Source organism: Magallana gigas, chromosome 4, assembly GCF_963853765.1.
Source record: "Magallana gigas chromosome 4, xbMagGiga1.1, whole genome shotgun sequence".
Lineage (NCBI taxonomy): Eukaryota > Metazoa > Mollusca > Bivalvia > Ostreida > Ostreidae > Magallana > Magallana gigas.
This window is the reverse complement of record NC_088856.1, coordinates 645,965-665,765: the sequence shown is the minus strand read 5'-3', so window position 1 is coordinate 665,765 and position 19,801 is coordinate 645,965. Positions and strand designations below refer to the sequence as shown.

The 19,801-nt window shown below is 32.7% G+C and overlaps 1 protein-coding gene across 1 annotated transcript; it reads right to left on the bottom strand.

Annotated features, from left to right (window-relative positions):
- Window positions 1-794: 794 nt before the first annotated feature.
- On the bottom strand, window positions 795-6,758 carry LOC117682747 (interferon-induced protein 44-like). Its single transcript, XM_066080794.1, has 6 exons — window positions 6,533-6,758; window positions 5,320-5,372; window positions 4,899-5,096; window positions 3,109-3,255; window positions 2,817-2,988; window positions 795-1,489 (listed from the first exon to the last, which is right to left on the bottom strand). The coding sequence occupies exons 3-6, from the start codon at window positions 5,091-5,093 to the stop codon at window positions 1,182-1,184; spliced, it is 822 nt and encodes a 273-aa protein (XP_065936866.1). The 5' UTR covers window positions 5,094-5,096; window positions 5,320-5,372; window positions 6,533-6,758; the 3' UTR covers window positions 795-1,181.
- Between the last annotated feature and the right edge of the window lie 13,043 nt (window positions 6,759-19,801).

Below are 19,801 nucleotides of genomic sequence, written 5' to 3'. Positions count from 1 at the left end.
AATGATGTCAAATTGATTATACATGAAGGTACCGGAATAACTTTTCCCATGATTAAATATAGAATGTCAAAATATTGTTTTATTTTCTACCTAATTCCTTTAAAGCCGTAAAATACGAGAAAAGTTTCATCAAATCAATTATGACGTCATAAAGGTTCTAGCACCAAAAAGACTGTCTAGAATCATTTACTAAATCTTGACCTTATAGTTATTTGAAGACAGGTCATGGTAATTTCTAAGCAACGCCGCTATTAAACCACACAAGTATGCATCATAGCGTAATAATCCCGAGAAAACTTAGCTTGGATAACACCAAAGATCAAGCAATATGGGTTATATCTTAGCGTCTAGCCTTCTCCTGACAAATTCCCGCCAACAACCGTATAACTGTACAAACTGTTTGCTATATATAGCAACGCCAGCCAACATCCGTAATGAATTCATGTATAGATCTATGCAAAAAGATCAAACAAAAACGAATAATAATCTAACCTAAATATAATAAAGTCGACTTATGTTTACCTAAGTGGCAAAAATCATTAAAAAGGAAAAATAAACCAAAAAACCTCAATAAATAAACTCAACAATCACTCTTACGTTGAAAAATCTTAAAATCAATTAATTTGTGACACAAAAATCATAATACCAAAGAATCACTTACACGATTTCATCCTCATTTAAGGAAAAAAGTAGCATTTCTTTCGAATATAGAAAAGGAGTAATAGTGCTGTCGACAATATGGATATTCTACCATGATATATATTTTTGTGAAACTGTTTTCCTCTCTCTCTCTTTCTCTCTCTCTCTCTCTCTCTCTCTCTCTCTCTCTCTCTCTATATATATATATATATATATATATGTAGAAGCCAGTAAACTGAATATATAAAGCACTAAAAATGGCTAACGACACGAACAATAGATATTGTCAAATTTTCTGGACAACCAGTCCCTTCTTCAGGACAAAAAAAAAAATAAATTACATGGTTAAAAACAAAGATAACAAATTTAGCGCTACTACATCAGGTATTAACACTTTTTATCAAGACACTAGTATGCATTGAATTAACTTTTTAAACGTGTTATAAAATAATGATTAATAAAAACTAGGTACATGACAATATTTCTGTCAAAAGAAAATTATCCTATTTTTCTTATTTTATATTTTCATGATTAAAATCTTTTTAATCTTTTGCAAGATGTTTTCTTTTTTCGGTTGATCCTCTGTATAGCTGTTCATCCATGTACTCATCCGCAAGATCTAAACACTGCCTTAAAGCGTCTATCAACAAAATATCTATTGCGGTCTTCAGGTTTCTCTCGCATTCGTAATTTTTTACAGGTAATACGTGATCACGTGGGAGACCTGTTATTTCTGCTGCTTTGTTAACAGCATCACAGACAGCGGTACTTGTGAAGGTATTTGTTACATCGTTATCCACATCAGGACATATTTTGTCAATATTGGTCAACAAAACGACCTGGGGTAGACCTACAATATATGATGAAACAATGATAGCAGAACAACGATGGATACATAATCAAGGGAGATAATTTTGTAAAAATGATATAGCTGTATGCAGACAAGTGCAAGTTCCTGAATATGATATGGTGACGATAAAATCAAAAATCTTTTTCTGTAATATATATATATATATATATGTGAAAATGGAAAAGGGATGTATATATATATATATATATATATATATATATATATATATATATATTCCATTTTCACATTTCACGTTCATAATGTTGATCTAATATTTTCCATGGAAAACATAATGCTGAACAGATGTTAATAAGGCTGAACACTGCTCGTAAATAGGCACTGTGACAGCTATCCCAACAACTCCTTATTCTTCAAACGCATAAAGTGTGGAAAACTGTTGTGGTACAGACAGACGGGCAGACAGACAAACGAACAGACGGACGGACAAACAGAAGGACGCAGGGGTAAGCTATAGTCCCCTCCGCTGAAACCAGTAGGGGATTAATAAGCCGAAGATCTCTTCACATTTTAAAGTATTACGCTTTAGATGGCTAACAATTTTACGCACTTTGTAAGCCGAGAGAATACTATCATCAAATAAACAGGTCAATGCATTATTTTCAAACAGAATATGCTCATAATATAAGAAATAAATGCATAAAATCCAATGAACACAAAAATAATACTACACATCAGCCACGAGTTTCAAGTGTGCGATCGGGTGTAACGAAATCAAAGAGTTTGTACACCTGTGTGTCGGTGTCTATTTACGAGCGGTGTTTAGCTTTAAGGTGGTATGGGACACTTCCATCTTGTGACGTATTGTATATCGAAATAAACAATAAAATGAACTGTATTTATATAAGTAGTTCCCAATATTGTCACCTAACAGCGTAACGCAACGCAATCGGTTAGAGGGTTTCCTACGAATCTGTCAGTCATGAGTTTGAAACCTGGGGGTTTTACAATATTTATCTCTTCAAATATTTTTAAAAGCTTTATTTTGGGTAAAACTTATAGTATTTGAAAATTCTGAACCGGTGAAAGTATTTCAATTATTATTTACTTTAATGCACATTAATATTGACATCTGTTCCATACCACCTTAACAGCATTCGGCGGTAGACTTACTCTTTTTTAGACTGGTAAAAAAAATACATGATATGAAAACCTACTTTTATTTCATTTGTTGAATTTGTTATGTTTTTTTTGTAGTGTGCACTAGAGATTATTTCATAAGTTACGAACGACAAATAATAGATATTGATTTATCCTAAATCTCTGTAATACAGTTTGCTTTTCTCCTTTTATTTTTTAAATTTATTACCTCTGTGGTTCATTCTGACTCGAAGATCTTTCATCTGTTTTCGGACTTTGTCCGACATATCATCAACAGTGCTGCCATCTATGACGAATGCCACGCAGTGAATTTTGTCTTTAAGATCCGGGTCTTTGATACAACCAAGTGTATCCGGTGCAAATGGAACCATGGGGTTAAACTACAAGAAAAAATATATGTTTAGCCCAGGGACGAGTATGTAAAGGGGTAGTGTCGCATTACATACATGTAATAAATGTGACGTCCAGGGCGCCACAGTAACAATGCGATCATGATTTACCTGGTAACAATCCGGAAGGTGTCCACTCAGAATAAAAACAAACTCCTGTGTATTGAGGGCAGATTCTTCCTGGAACCCACAAGTGTCACACAAGCGTAAGTTCAAAAATTGTTTTCGGGAGTAATCTTTGACTTCGTATTGTCTGTACTTTAAAAAAATTGAACAAATATGATACAGCCAAATTGCCCTTTTTCTGTACATATTGATTTAATTTAAAAAAAAGGAATATCAAGTTAAAAAGTAAATTAATAGCTTATGAGTAATGATGGAAAAGCTCATTGTATGTGATGAATACACATTTTCATAAATTATAAATATTCTCATAGAAATTTCTTTGTTATAGATTAGGCCCAAAAAAAATATATGTGTGTTTCCTATTTCTCAGATTTTAAAATAGGGTAAGTAGGTCGGCTTTTTTTTTTTAATTTTTTTTTTTATAATGAGCTTTTCAGTTTTCCCTTTTCCTAGCATATGGTTTTTCTATACATTGATAAAATTTATTTTACAGATGAAGCAATTGTGACAACTTACAGAATTAAAGCTTTCTTAAATCTAAGATTAATTTGGAATGTATACGAAGATTTTATTTTCATGTAAATAGAAAATATAAATATTACAGCCACTATAGATTAACTGAGTATAATACTCATTACCACAAATATATTATATAGTAATTATTAGTTCTATTTTCCTGGTCAACTGACATAACAGAAGACACTAATATCGTAACTGTAGAAACAGAGGAAATTCTGGTTGATCAGACGAGAGCCTTAGAATTAAATCTTTTCAATAATTTAAAAAAAAATGAATACATCATTAATGGTTTAAGACTAATTTTTAAAATTTCATTTGCATCTGAAATGCAGCATTTTAAAATCATATTTATACTGGAATGATTGTTAGGCATATTCAAAGACTTACGATGTCTGCAGTCTCCACACCCAGAAATATAAAAAAAACTTTGCCTCTGCTTTTTTCATGTACATCTTTATATTAATTTTTAACACATCACTGACCTAAAAAAATATTTATTGCATTGATAATTTAGCTAAAATAACCAAGGATAACTTTCATCCATGCTGTCAATCTGCACTTAGAAATCTTTAAAACGCTTTGATAAGTGATGTTTTTCTATTGAATTATTACAAGCGTTTTTTAAACTCTGGTTTGTAAAGACTCTATTGTTTAAACCAATTACGGTTGGTAATCTGGATTTGGAATAAAAAGTGTTAGGGTCGGCGCATAAAAAATAGGATCTGTCGGGAAACCGGAAACACACATATGTTTTTTGGCCTTATTATAAGCAATCCATGTCGTCATTTATACCTTAAAAAACGTGAATGCACAAATGTTCTTTAAATAATTTTTCAAAAACACATTTTGTTTTAATGATCATTATTGCAGAATAGTTACTAATGTTTTCGGGTTTTCCCTTTTACTTTATGACATCTTATATGTGCATAACAATATTGCTTTTTTGATCCAGATGCATTGCTTTAGATTTTAAAGCTCTACGTTCGTGTTTCGTTCAGCACCGCTTAAATGAACATTATTTCTTTGTTGTCTTACTGGACAAAACATACTTTTAACCCATTGAAATACATAAATAAATAATGTACATGATAGTATGTTAATTTTATCGTTTACATCTACTGTTATTTTGGCATCATGTGGTACAAAAAGCAGGCAATACGAAAGCAATGTAAAAGGCTAAGCATGCTTGCCAAATAAACGACACCAGAAAAGGTTAAAGCCTAATTTCGCTCGTGAATTACAATATTATTCTATACCATTGTGGTCACACTGTGCTCACTTCTCCCGGTTACAGCTCTATTGATTATTTTCCCACGAAAAATGGAATTGATAGAATTGAAAAAGCTGGATTTTCCCGCACCAATCTGACCAATCAGAAGGATGTTTGCTGCTGACACGTTTGTTTCCGTCATAGGTTTGTAGTCAAGTAACGTCTCCTTAAGTTCTTGCATTGTCTTGATGAAAATGAAACAATATTTATTTTAGTTTCCATTTTTTCAATATTTTTGATATTTCATCTGGTAAATTCTGTCGAGGTATTTGCTGACAAAAAATAGGTTCCTCATCAGAAATCCAGGATGTATTGGAATCTTATATATTGTGATTTTTTGGATTTTTAAAGAATTTTTACTGATGATTTATACAGAAACAATGAATTTGGGTTTTCATAAAACAAACCTCATTTGTCCATTCTAAATGTTCTCTCCAAGGGCTGTCTTGCTTTTGACCTTCTATAAATAACACAACAATACAATAAGCCTCAAATGACAAATATAGTTCTGTATGGTCTTATTGGTATAGTTTAATAATCTTGTTTACTCATGAATGAAACCTCATTAGCTCTGTTATAAATTTCATTAACATAAATACTAATATGAAAATATAAAACAGTTTAAGGAATACGTTTACTCAGGGTTTGATATTGCAAAGAATGTTTGTTTTACAAGGTTTAACATCTTAAATCACATATTGTACTAAATAGACAAATTTAACAATGTCATTAATGGATATCAATATTTATAACCATATTTTGTTATTCTAATGGAAATAAGATGACGAAGGTAGATTTATATTGAACTGATGACAAATGGACTAAATTTTCTTTTTTATCGCTAACTTTTTATTGGAGCAATATACTCTCAAAAAAAACTTTCAGAGGGATTTTATAGATCATTTTCCATATTTTAAGTACGTGAAAAATATCATTTTGGGGAAAAACTGGCTAATACGCAAAAAGAATTTTTTGAAAAGTACTCAAATTTCAGATAGAATATCTCAAAACTTTGATCAATGGTTTCACATAAATTCACCCTATAGGAGAATGCCGGCGATATAAATAATTAGAGGCAATTAAAGGTATAGAGGTTCTTTTAGTTAATTCTTAGTAATATCAATGTAATATCAATTACGAGTTCGGTTTTTTTTTAATTAATCGAAAAAAATCGGATTAAATTAAAATTAAACTTTGACGTTCAAAATATTCGTTGCAATATACATTTACACTAAGAAAATTCATCCGTATTCTACTGTTTATAATTAAAAAAAAAATTGTTCCATGGTTTGCAAAAATATCAGAATAATGGAAGTATTAATAATGGTGTACAGTTTTGAGGGAAGTTTTAATAAACATTTAAAGACCCCTAGCAAAAAAAAGGAGCTTATTGACCTATTATTTAAAGTAAATTTTGGCACTTCAATGGTAAGGTTACATAGTAAAATTGTTGGTTTTTCGTTCATATAAGTGTGATTTTTGCGCCCCTGAATTAACGTAATCCTTTTTAATTCAGCTACAAATTCGGAACAGATTATTTAAAGTTCGATAACCATAGTTCTTAAACGTCATTTAAAATAAACAAACAGGGATAGTAAGAGAGCATTCAAAAGGTCTGACCTATAACACGATAAACTTCCAAGTCTGTGACTTTTAAACTGTTGTTTGCCAAAGTGTGTACAGTTTGACCGTTCAGATTGTAGCTGTCTCCAGAACTTAATCCTCCGTTGAGAGAAAACACATTCCCTGAACAATTAATTTGCCCACTGAAAGCCTGTATATCATGCCCACTACCAAAAGTAGGGCCATAGCCTCCGTTACCATATCCAGCATTGCTAGCATCACTTACGGGCAGGCTTGGGGCGAATTACATTTTAAAGTAATGCATTACATTACCATTACTTCATGAATCTGGGCATTACATTACCATTACCATTACTTGATTTTCTTGAAGTAATGCATTACATTACCATTACATGAGTAAAGTAATGCATTACCATTACCATTACTTTTTTTTTTTAAAGTAAAGCTAATAAAGAGTTTTTGCAAATGTTTCAAATATACAACACTCTTTAACATATCTACAGCTTCATGCTCAGTATCAGGTTCAAATTCAATGAATAAACAAGAGTCATTCTTTATTTGCTCAATATATAATCATATTGTGGCAATATGAACAACATATTACATAAGTAAAATGATATTTATAGACATTTGGCATGATACAATATCAGATAATTATGAAATAGAGACACAGGATAACATGCGTAACAAAAAACAATTTATGAAATAATGTTGCTGTTTTTAAAAGCTAAATATAGATATATCCCCAGATTACACAAATCTTTATAATTTTGGACACTTAATTTTATTAATTTTATTAATTTATAAACAGGTGATTTTTCCCAGTTATATTTCTTAATTTATTTTAATCGTATTTCTTTTTACGGAGGACACTTTAAGACAAAAGATTGCTGTTGCACTTTCTGATCGAAGTTTCAAAGGGTTCATCTTTTAAATGCATCCATCTTCCGGGCTATACTAAATAAATGTTTTGCAGGAGCAGTCAAAGCTTGGACTGGAAAATACTGTTTGACGATCTTTATCTTAGGATATATTAAGTGCAATAATAGATTAAATACATAAATCTTGTATTTTCTATCAGTCCAAACTAATGTAAAGTGTAATTAATATACAGGAGAGAGAGAGAGAGAGAGACAGAGAAAGAGAGAGAAGATAAGTAAGATTATTTTCAAATGGGTTATAATATTGGAAGTGATATTGATTTTCATCATGGATGGACAGTGCATTCATTTGGCGTTTAAAGGTGCATGTCTGTCTCCTATTCTATTGTGACATATTGCGAAGGGAAGGGGATTGGGGTGTTTAGCACTTCTTATAACAATAGATTGTTTTGATACTTAGATTATCCTGGGGGCATAGTGTGTTGTTGACACATTTCTTATTGAAGTGCAAACTAATTGGAGTAAATTGTTTAAATGATTAAAAACTCTTAATAACAACACTCTTAAAAATGATTTGAAATTGTGCTGTTATCTTTAGTAATATAAACAATTCAAAAATGAATTTTAAAAAAACCTTTTTTAATAAAACATGTACAATTAAAACACTTTTTCTTAATTACCCCAAGCCTGCTTACGGGGAACTTCAATGGATTGGAAGACCCGTTGTACTGCAGCCGAAAGAGAAAAGCCTTAGAGTCGTTAATATAACGTCCAGCAGAGTTCCAGCTCTGTGACAGGTAGCCACCATATATAGTTGTGTTTGTGTTGTAGAAAACTGTTACAGTGGCACCCTTCCCGTCACACTGTTGATGAAACGTCGGGGCCGAACATCCGTCTCTGCTGATCTTGTACAACAACTGGAAGTGGCATGGCTTCCCGATCCACGTGACCAGCTGATCTCTATAAGATTTTTTAAGAAGTTCCGGCATTGTTTTACGTGTTACGTATTCTGAAATATGTTTAATCTGGATAAATATAACAGTTATAGAACAAACTACTTTTATTTTGTTTACATTTTCTTTCCTATCGACGATTATTAAACTTGACTAATTTCTAACCTAAAACCAAAAAAAATCATATTTATGATACATCTATAAATGAATAATTTGTTCTGTACAGGGATTTTGTTGTTATGTTATTTTCAAAATGCGTTTTACATATATAACTGCAGTGCATCTTGAATAAATCCTCACCCTTGAATAGCAGTTGTATAGCAATCAACGCAATTGACATCAATAACACAGCTGTCTTTTAACATGCACGAATAAAAAGATCACAAGATCCTGACCCTCCTTCAGAAATTCAAATTTATCAACCTCACATTGTAAAACCAAAAATACGCCCCCCCCCCCTTAATTTCTGGCAACAATTATCTCTCGGACCCCAACTCCCTGGAAACTAATTTCTGGATGCAACTTATTCTGAAGATAAAAAAGTAAACATAAATGATTTCATGTTTCACCTAATTTTACTGTTTAAATACATATCTGCATATCTAAAGAGAAAGAAAATCTATTTTGCAAATATACACACATGTTTTCAACCAAACGCTCCATTTCATATCAACGTTCTTCTATACCAGACTTTTGTCTGTGTATCGTTTTCCCTGACTTATTTATTTTGTTTGAATAATCATCATCGTCATAATCAAGATTCAACGGGATCTTTTCGTTTGATGATAGCATTAAAAGTACAATAGAGAGATTAGCTGACGAAGTTCATGTAGATAATTTGATAAGTTGATTATTGGCTTACTTATGATTTATCAGTGTTTAATGTGATATATGAATGGTACCGATTATGATTATTGCACATTTTATAGACCTGCTTACCTTTTCCTCCCGATTGATCCCAACTGAACTCTTTAGAACGATACAGTATTTTCTGAAAACGGACAACGAGTTTTTAAGTTTCGTTTTATATATATATATATATATATATATATATATATATATATATATATATATATATATATATATATATATATATATATATATATATATATATATATATATATATTATCAAACTGATGGTGTGCCATATGTGTCATAAGTTAACATATCATGATGTATATATTCCAATGTATCATGCATTTATTGTTTTCGAAATTATCGCTAAATACATTTTATCAAAAAATAAAATTTGACTTTTAAATATCTGATCCGTGTTATGTTAGGCACTAACTCTATTAGGATTGTGACGATTACAGTGGCAATTTTATGTGTTAGAATTGAAATATTGCGTTAGTAATGTAAAAAAACATCAAAACAATGTAAACGATATAAAACAAAACATAGATATTTAACAGATAATTATAGAATTATACACAGTAAAAAAACACTGATTGGGGTATTTGAGCCACTGTTCGAATGTGGTCATTAGGGTCTTCCGTTTCCAACGGAAGACCCTCTTGTTATTCTACGGTTTCTTTTTCTTTATTCTTATTAGGGTCTTCCGTTTTCAACGGAAGACCCTCTTGTTATTCTTCGGTTTCTTTTTAGGGTCTTCCGTTTCCAACGGAAGACCCTCTTGTTATTCTATTGTTTCTTTCTATTATTATTATTATTCTTTTTATTAGGGTCTTCCGTTTCCAACGGAAGACCCTCTTGTTATTCTTCGGTTTCTTTTTAGTATTATTAGGGTCTTCCGTTTCAAACGGAAGACCCTCTTGTTATTCTACGGTTTCTTTTTCTTTATTCTTATTATTAGGGTCTTCCGTTTCCAACGGAAGACCCTCTTGTTATTCTTTGGTTTCTTTTTATTATTATTTTTTTTCTTTTTCTTTTTTTTCTGACTCCTTTTCGGCTTCATAACTCAAAAAGTTTTCAACTTATTTAAAGGAAACTTTCAGGGATTATGTGCAATTATAATGCCTCAAAGATGTTAAAGTTTCCATAACAACGTCACTTCCGTTTTGACGTTACGTCATTTTTAAACTTTAAAAAAAGTAATTTTTTCCGCGACATTTCTCAAAAACGCTTTAAGATAGAGTCTTGAAATTTTCTGTGGTTATGAATTTGGCAATTTACATGTGCAATAAGGCTGGAAATAAAAATCCGTCACTTCCGGTCGAAACCGGAAGTGAAACAAATTTTTCGAAAAAAAAGAATTTTCTGATCAAATCAAAAATGAATATGTTTTTTATAGAGCTTATCAAGCTGAATCTAACACTGAAATCCATTTTAAAATCGGACAATGCATTAAAGAGATATCGGGGTTTAAAAATTGATTTTTCCGGAAATTTTGTTTCCACGTCCTTGGTTTAAAAAATAGTGTAATGTTCAAAGTAAAGTTAACTCGTACCAAAAATAATTGTTAAGTCGTACTTGAACACATTCGGATTTTTTTTGTTAAGTCGCTCTTGAAATCAAGAAGGGTTTTGTTAAGTCGTACTTAAAATCATTCGGATTTTGTTAAGTCGTACCAGGAATAATTCGATTTTTTCATCTTTTTATTTTAGTTACTCTTGTTATTGGTTCAAGAGCTCTGCTTCTTACGGGAACTTCCAGCTTTACTTCCGCCATTAACGGAAGACCCACTCGTTGCTTTGCAACGAGCTTTGCTCTAGTTCTTTTTTTTCTTTTTCTGACTTTTTTGGAGCGTTATTTCTCCAAAACTACCCAACCAATTTCCACGAAATTTTTAGGTATGATAGAACATCATCGTCGCTACCTATTATTAAATTTTTGCATGATGACGTCACTTCCGGTTTCAGATATAGACGATTTTGTAAATTTTTAAGGGTCATTTTGTCCACGCATCTCCTCCGAAATTAATCAAGATAGAAGCTTGAAATTTTCAGGGGTTGTAGATGAATGTCTGTAGATGTACCCCCATGCTTCCAATTATGAAAATTGTTCAAGGCCTCGAAGCTCGCCTGAACCTGAAAATTAGCACCAAATTTTTCCACGAAAATTTTGCACATTTTCTGTAATACCTTTCGATGTGCACATAATTTGTTAAAACATGTAGTGCAAAAGTTGTGTCAATTTTCACGAGCTTTCCTTTGATATCAAGAAAAAGGGGTTGACCCCTCAAATTAGGGGCCAAGGGGGCTCTAAAGTCTTCTTTTAATAACTCTTTACTGAACAATAATTTGTTTTTAATCATAGAAGCAAAAATGTTCATTGTACAGCTGTTTATCTATACAGTATCATACTAAGTCATATGTTACGTAATTATGGGTTTCAAGGGGCCAGAAGTTCAAAACTTTGATCATTACTATCTGAAAAAGGAGAAATATTTTCAAAAGCAATGTAGAACAAAAGTTGCTTAAAATGGTGTTCTTGTCAATATGCTACCTTAAATGTTTTTGTTTATGACCCCATTTAGGAGTTAAAGGGTCGGCCCCTAAAACACATTCGTACAGATATCTCAAGAACGGTTAACATTTCATGAACACTTGATGAACAAAATATGTTTAAATTTGCAAGACCTTAAATTTGATATCAAGAAAAAGGGGCTGGCCTCTCAAATTAGGGGCCAAAAGGGCTTTAATGTCCTTTTACAATAACTCTTAACTGAACAAGATTTTGTTATTATTTATAGAAGCAAAAATGTCCATTGTACAGCTATTCATCTATACAGTACCATACCTAAGTCATATATTACGTAATTAGGGGTTCCAAGGGGCCAGAACTCAAAACTATGATCATTATTATCTGAAAAAGGAGAAATATTTTAAAAAGCAATGTAGAACAAAAGTTGTTCATAATAATGTTCCTGACAATATTAAACCAAAAATTTTGTTGTTAGTGGCCCCGGTAAAGGGTTAAAGGGTCGGCCCCTAAAACACGTTTGTACAGATATCTCGAGAACGGTTTACAATTTATGAACACTTGTAGAACAAAATATGTTTATATTAGCGAGACCTTTTATTTGATATCAAGAAAAAGGGGCTGGCCCCACAAATTAGGGGGTACAAGGGCTACTTAGTCTTTTTATGATAACTCTTTTCTAACCAATAATTCGATATTTATTATAAAGCAACAAATCAGCTTTTATTACGCTTAATAAAAAACTGAAATCCGTTTTAAAATCGGACGATGCATAACAGAGATATCGGGGTTTAAAAATTGATTTTTCCGGAAATTTTGTTTCCGCGTCAATGTTTTAAAAAATAGCGTAATGTTTATAGTAAAATTAACTCGTACCAAAAATAATTGTTAAGTCGTACTTAAACACATTCAGATTTTTTTGTTAAGTCGTTCTTGAAATCAAAAAAGGTTTTTGTTAAATCGTACTTAAAATCATTCGGGGTTTGTTAAGTCGTACCAGGTATAATTCGATTTTTTTCATCTTTTTATTTTGGTTACTTTTGTTATTGGTTTAAGAGCTCTTCTTCTTACAGGAACTTCCAGCTTTACTTCCGACATTAACGGAAGACCCACTCGTTGCTTTACAACGAGCTTTGCTCTAGTTAATCTTCTTGTTTTTCCTTCTGACTTCTTTTTTGCTTTATATGTCAAAAACTATTCAACAGATTTGCAAGAAATTTTCAGAGATTATGTTAAATTCTTGTCCCTTGAAGCTTTTACAGTTTCAGTCATTAAATCACTTCCGTTTTCTAGTTACGTAATTTTAAAAATTTTCAAAAAGTGATTTTGTCCAGGACTTTTCTAGTAAACGGTTGTTTATAAAGACTTGAAATTTTCTGTGATTGTAAATCTGCGGATTTACTTATGGCATTTGACCAAAAAAATGTATTTTGTCACTTCCGGTCGAAACCGGAAGTGAAACAAATTTTTTGAAAAAATGAATTTTCTGATCAAATCGAAAAAGAATATGTGTTTTGTAGAGCTTATTAAGCTGAATCTAACACTGAAAGCCGTTTTCAAATCGGACGATGCATTACAGAGATATCGGGGTTTAAAAATTGATTTTTTCGGAAATTTTTATTCCGCGGCCTTGGTTTAAAAAATAGCGTAATGTTCAAAGTAAAATTAACTCGTACCAAAAATAATTGCTAAGTCGTACCTGAACACATTCGGATTTTTTTTGTTCAGTCGTTCTTAAAATCGGAAAGGTTTTTGTTAAGTCGTACTTAAAATCATTCGTATTTTGTTAAGTCGTACCAGGAATAATTCGATTTTTTCATCTTTTTATTTTAGTTACTCTTGTTATTGGTTCAAGAGCTCTGCTTCTTACAGGAACTTCCAGCTTTACTTCCGACATTAACGGAAGACCCACTCGTTGCTTTGCAACGAGCTTTGCTCTAGTTTTTTTTCCTGACTCCTTTTCGGCTTTATAACTCAAAAAGTTTACAACCAATTTTAATGAAACTTTCAGAGATTATGTGTAATTGTAATACCTCAAAGTTTATGAAGTTTCTATAAAAAAGGTCACCTCCGTTTTAACGTTACGTCATTTTTAAAATTTTCAAAAAGTCATTTTGTCCGCGGCGTTTCTCAAAAACGCTTTAAGATAGAGGCTTGAAATTTTTAATGGTTATAATTTGTTCGATTTACCTCTGTAATAAGGCTCGAAATGAATATCTGTCACTTCCGGTCGAAACCAGAAGTGAAACAAATTTTTCGAAAAAATGAATTTTCTGATCAAATCAAAAATGAATATTTGTTTTGTAGAGCTTATTAAGCTGAATCTAACACTGAAAGCCGTTTTAAAATTGGACGATGCATTACAGAGATATCGGGGTTTAAAAATTGATTTTTCCGGAAATTTTGATTCCGCGTCCTTGGTTTAAAAAATAGCGTAATGTTCAAAGTAAAATTAACTCGTACCAAAAATAATTGTTAAGTCGTACTTGAACACATTCGTATTTTTTTTTGTTAAGTCGTTCTTGAAATCAGAAAGGTTTTTGTTAATTCGTACTTAATTCATTCGGATTTTGCTAAGTCGTACCAGGAATAATTCGATTTTTTCATCTTTTTATTTTAGCTACTCTTGTTATTGGTTTAAGAGCTCTGCTTCTTACAGGAACTTCCAGCTTTACTTCCGACATTAACGGAAGACCCACTCGTTGCTTTGCAACGAGCTTTGCTCTAGTTATTATTATTTTTTTTCTTTTTCTTTTTTTTTCTGACTCCTTTTCGGCTTCATAACTCAAAAAGTTTTCAACCAATTTCAATGAAACTTTCAGAGATTATGTGCAATTAAAATTCCTCAATGATATAAAAGTTTCCTTAACAACGTCACTTTCGTTTTTACGTTACGTCATTTTTAAAGTTTTAAAAAGTCATTTTGTCCGCGGCATTTCTCAAAAACGCTTTAAGATAGAGTCTTGAAATTTTCCGTGGTCATGAATTTGGCAATTTACATGTGCAATAAGGCTGGAAATAAAAATCCGTCACTTCTTGTCGAAACCGGAAGTGATTCAAATTTTTCGAAAAAATAAATTTTTGGATCAAATTAAAAAAGTATACGTATTTTGTAGAGCTTAATTAGCTGAATCTAACACTGAAATCCGTTTTAAAATCGGACAATGCATTACAGAGATATCGGGGTTTAAAAATTCATTTTTCCGGAATTTTTGATTCCGCGTCCTTGGTTTAAAAAATAGTGTAATGTTCAAAGTAAAATTAACTCGTACCAAAAATAATTGTTAAGTCGTACTTGAACACATTGGGATTTTTTTTGTTAAGTCGTTTTTGAAATCGGAAAGGTTTTTTGTTAAGTCGTACTTAAAATCATTCGGATTTTGTTAAGTCGAACCAGGAATAATTCGATTTTTTTTCATCTTTTTATTTTCGTTAATCTTGTTATTAGTTGATGAGATCTGCTTCTTACAGGAACTTCCAGCTTTACTTCCGTCATTAACGGAAGACCCACTCGTTGCTTTGCAACGAACTTTGCTCTAGTTATTCTTTTTTTTCTTTTTATGACTTTTTTGGAGGGTCATTTCTCAAATACTACCCAACAGATTTGCACGAAATTTTCAGGAGTGATAAAACAACGTCGTCGCTACATATTATTGAATTTTCAAATGATGACGTCACTTCCGGTTTCAGATATTTACGATTTTGTATATTTTTAAAGGTCATTTTGTCCACGCATCTCCTCCGAGACCAATCAAGGTAGAAGCTTAAAATTTTCAGGGATTGTAGATGAATGTCTGTAGATGTACCCCCATGCTTCCAATTATGAAAATTGCTCAAGGCCTTGAAGCTCGCATGAACCTGAAAATTAGCTCCAAATTTTTTCACGAAATTTTTGCACATTTTCTGTAATACCTTTCGATGTGTACATATTTTGTTATAACATGTAATGTAAAAGTTGTTCCAAATTACACGGGCTTTCATTTGATATCAAGAAAAAGGGGCTGACCCCTCAAATTAGGGGCCAGGAGGGCTCTAAATTCTTCTTACAATAACTCTTTACTGATCAATAATTTGTTATTAGTTATAGAAGCAAAAATGTTCATTGTACAGCTGTTTATCTATACAGTATCATATTTAAGCCATATTTTACGTAATTAGGGGCTTCAAGGGGCCAGAAGTTCAAAACTTTGATTATTAATATCTGAAAAAGGATAAATATTTTGAAAAGCAATGTAGCACAAAAGTTGCTCAAAATAATTTTCTTAACAATATGATACCAAAAATTTTGTTGTTAGTGGCCCCGGTAAGGGGTTAAAGGGTCAGCCCCTAAAACACAGTTGTTTAAATATCTCGAGAACGGTTTACAATTCGTGAACACTTGTAGAACAAAATATGTTTATATTAGCGAGACCTTTTATTTGATATCAAGAAAAAGGGGCTGGTCCCTGAAATTAGGGGTCCGGAGGGCTACTAAGTTTTTTTTATAATAACTCTTTTCTGACCAATAATTTGATATTAATAATTTTGATTCCGCGTCCTTGGTTTAAAAAATAGCGTAATGTTCAAAGTAAAATTAACTCGTACCAAAAATAATTGTTAAGTCGTACTTGAACACATTCGGATTTTTTTGTTAAGTCGTTCTTGAAATCAGAAAGGTTTTTGTTAAGTCGTACTTAAAATCAGAAAGGTTTTTGTTAAGTCGTACCAGGAATAATTCGTTTTTTCCATCTTTTTATTTTAGTTACTCTTGTTATTGGTTTAAGAGCTCTGCTTCTTACAGGAACTTCCAGCTTTACTTCCGAAATTAACGGAAGACCCACTCGTTGCTTTGCAACGAGCTTTGCTCTAGTTATAATTGTAATTATATTTTTTAGTGAATTTGAAACGTCTGTCTTTTTGAGAATTAACTTTGCATGAAAATCTTTTTATCGTTTAAAAGCATATACCATGCTTCCATTTCTCGAAAAAAAAGCGTTTACCTAAACATAATTTCAAATCCTGAAAATCTTATCTACAGAGATTGTTTGAAAATCAAACTTAAACAATTTTGAGTTGTGTTGTATATCATTATCTTAGCTGTTTCAAGAATTTTCATCGGCACAAGTGACCCTATAAATATTCAGGTTTTTTCCCTTTAATTAAATAAAAATTGTCTGAAAATGTTTTAAACAGAGGAAACTCAGATTAAATTAAAAGAGCCATAAATTTTGATCAGTCATGGAGTTTAACGCTTTGTTATGTTATACATAGATTACATTTCTAACGTTCTGTTGATATAATGATTTATCGCTGATTTCTTATTATATTAGAAAGAATATTAAAAAGAAAAGAAGAAATATTTGTTCATAAAGTTAATCAAACAAAAGCAAAGTGAGGTGATAGATCGTCTCGGCTAATTTTATACATTATTTAAATATTATTTTTTGTTCGGTGCAACTTCAGCAACTCCCTTTTCCAATCCTTTCCTTCAACATGAGCTGTCTTAATAGCTTTTAATAATTAGCCCATCTTGGTTGATCTTGTGTTCTTCAAAATGAATGTTTCAAAGAAACGGCTGTAATAGTCCACATACACTAATGCTGATTCTCCTACTGGAAACGGTCACATTAGATCAATTGCTGTAGCTTCCCATGGATAGTCTGGAAGCACTTTACGGCGTAGAGGTTCAGGTGACGATGGACCTCCTAATACTTGATATGCGTATTATTTCTTGCAAACACGTTCAGCATCACTGTCAATCTTTGGTCACCATACTTTCTCAGTCGTTGTTTGGTTTAAGTGATTCATTGGTGTCCCTCATGAGCAGCGCCTAAAACTCTCTCTCTCTCTCTCTCAAACTGGTTGGAATCACAATACGTTTACCTCTGAAGATCACCTCAAGGATGCAGCACAGTTCGTTTTGACGGTTATGTAGCTTTCGTCACAATCTTTCCAATTTCCGGTTAGTAAGGCGTCTTTCCCTCTCAAGATCTACTGCGGACTCTTTCTCCACCTCCTGAATTGTCAATGCTCTTGGTACGGTTTGCAAGGCCACGAATCTCACAAAATCCTCTGTTATTTGACTTTTAGTGTATCGGATTTATATACACAGTCGAGATAGTATGTCAGCAACATTCTTGTGTCGAGGAATGTACTTTACGGTGAACTGGAAGGGTTGGAGTCTCAATTACCACCGCTGTATTCGTGCACACAGTCTTGACTTCTTGCTGTAAATGAAATATAAAGCCTATGGTCTGTCAGTAAATCAAATTCGATACCATACAAATAGATATTAAAACGTTCACATGCCCACAACAGAGCTAGGGCTTCTTTCTCGGTCTGCGAGTATCTTCATTCAACATCTGTCAAACTGTTGCTTGCAAAGCAAATAATACCGTGCTCTTCCTGTTGTAGCACAAAGCCCCACAGGACTGGCACCCGCTATCACTTAAGTTCTTGCTTTCGATCAAAATATCCGTATGTCTCAGCTTTCGAATAACTTGTGCGCAGACGTATTAAGGCTTCCCGATTGATTTTACAGCGATGTGTAGAAAGTCACTTGTCTGTACTTCATACGATATGACGCCATAACTAACTTTGACGTCACGATCTGCGTTCTCAGGGAATGTATCTTAACGTTAAGAGCGAATTATTTCAAACCAGTAATAAAACCGCATGTATCCTTTAATGCAATTTAAATAGATCATTTGAAATTTTGGGTTTCGCTCGTCACGTGATGACAAACTACATATGACGTCACAAAAATACATCAAATATAATTCTTAACATCGTTGTCAATAAATGAAATACTTTGGTTTCATTTATATTCAAGGGCATCAATTTTCGTAGATAAAGTGAAAATCACAGTTTCAGGGATGCGTAAATTCGTGGCCAATGACCCTATCAATAAAACATGTTAATAAAAATTGCACTTCGATGAACATTTCATTTCGTGGATCAACTAACAACGAAATCCACGAAAATTGGTATTCAACGAATATTGATGAAACCACAGTATAGATTTTAAGATATACTCCCGGTCAAAGTATTTTTGCGATAATTCAAATAATATCGTTTTCCAGTCGTATTTTAGCCCCGGGATGCCTTAACATTGCTGCGTAGTAGCTTTCTGAATGCTTTGCAGGACCCCTAGTAAATAATTGGTTTTTCCTCGTCAAAAGTCTCATAGGTTCTGACAGTGTTGCTAGGTTAGGAATGAACTTTCCACAATATGTAATTCATCCCAGGAATCTTCTGACTTCTGATGCCTTTGCTGGCGGTCTAGCTTCTTCTTTAGCTTTCACCTTCTTTCGTGTCAGGTTGATTCCTTTGTCTGATAAGACATGTCCCATGAACTCAAGGTTTTGGAGACGAAGTTGACATTTTTTCTTGTTAAATGTCAATCCTTTGCTGCCAAGATTCTCAATTACAACTAGTAATCTGCGGTTACGCTTTTCCATTGTTTTAGCATGTACAATAATACCGCCCGACGTATTTCTTTCTCCTTTAAGTGCCTGCTAAATGGTGTGCTGATAAATCTCTGATGCAGACGCAACAAATACTAAGTCTCTTGTAACGAAACAGTCCAATATGAGTAACAAAAGTGGTAATGTCACGAGACTCATCAGCTAGCTCTAACTGATGAAAACCCTACTTCAGGTCTAACTTGCTGATAATACAACTCCCATTTAGCTCGTGCAGGATCTCACCAATGGTAGGTATTGGCTGCCTCTCTCTAATAGTGGCCTCATTAGCTTGCCTCGTATCCATGCACAGACGAATATCTCCAGACTTCTTCGGTGTAACAACGATAGGGTTGACCGAAGATTATGGTCTCTAAACTGGCTCAATGATATCCATGTCCTGTGATTCCTTGATTTTTGCCTCGACCTTCTCCCTGGAATAGAATCCTCCTGACTTGATGTGCTACAGGAGTAACATTCTCATCTATGTGTAACTTAAAATTCTTCATCTTTCAAACACCATTGAAATACATTTCAGAGTTGGTAAATGTATCGGCTTCCGACAGAAAATTTGCATTCCAAGTTCTGTTGCTATTTAAGTCTTAGTAGGGTCTGTCCTTTACCTTGGATCACAATGAACTCTGC

What these genes read in the sequence shown, in the direction of transcription:
- LOC117682747 (XM_066080794.1), bottom strand. Translation starts at nt 5,093, where the DNA reads ATGCAAGAACTTAAGGAGACGTTACTTGACTACAAACCTATGACGGAA. An exon ending in AGCACAGTGTGACCACAATG is followed by an intron (nt 3,256 to 4,898) that starts GTATAGAATAAT and finishes ATTTTTTTAAAG; the next exon opens with TACAGACAATACGAAGTCAA. An exon ending in ACCTTCCGGATTGTTACCAG is followed by an intron (nt 2,989 to 3,108) that starts GTAAATCATGAT and finishes TTTTTCTTGTAG; the next exon opens with TTTAACCCCATGGTTCCATT.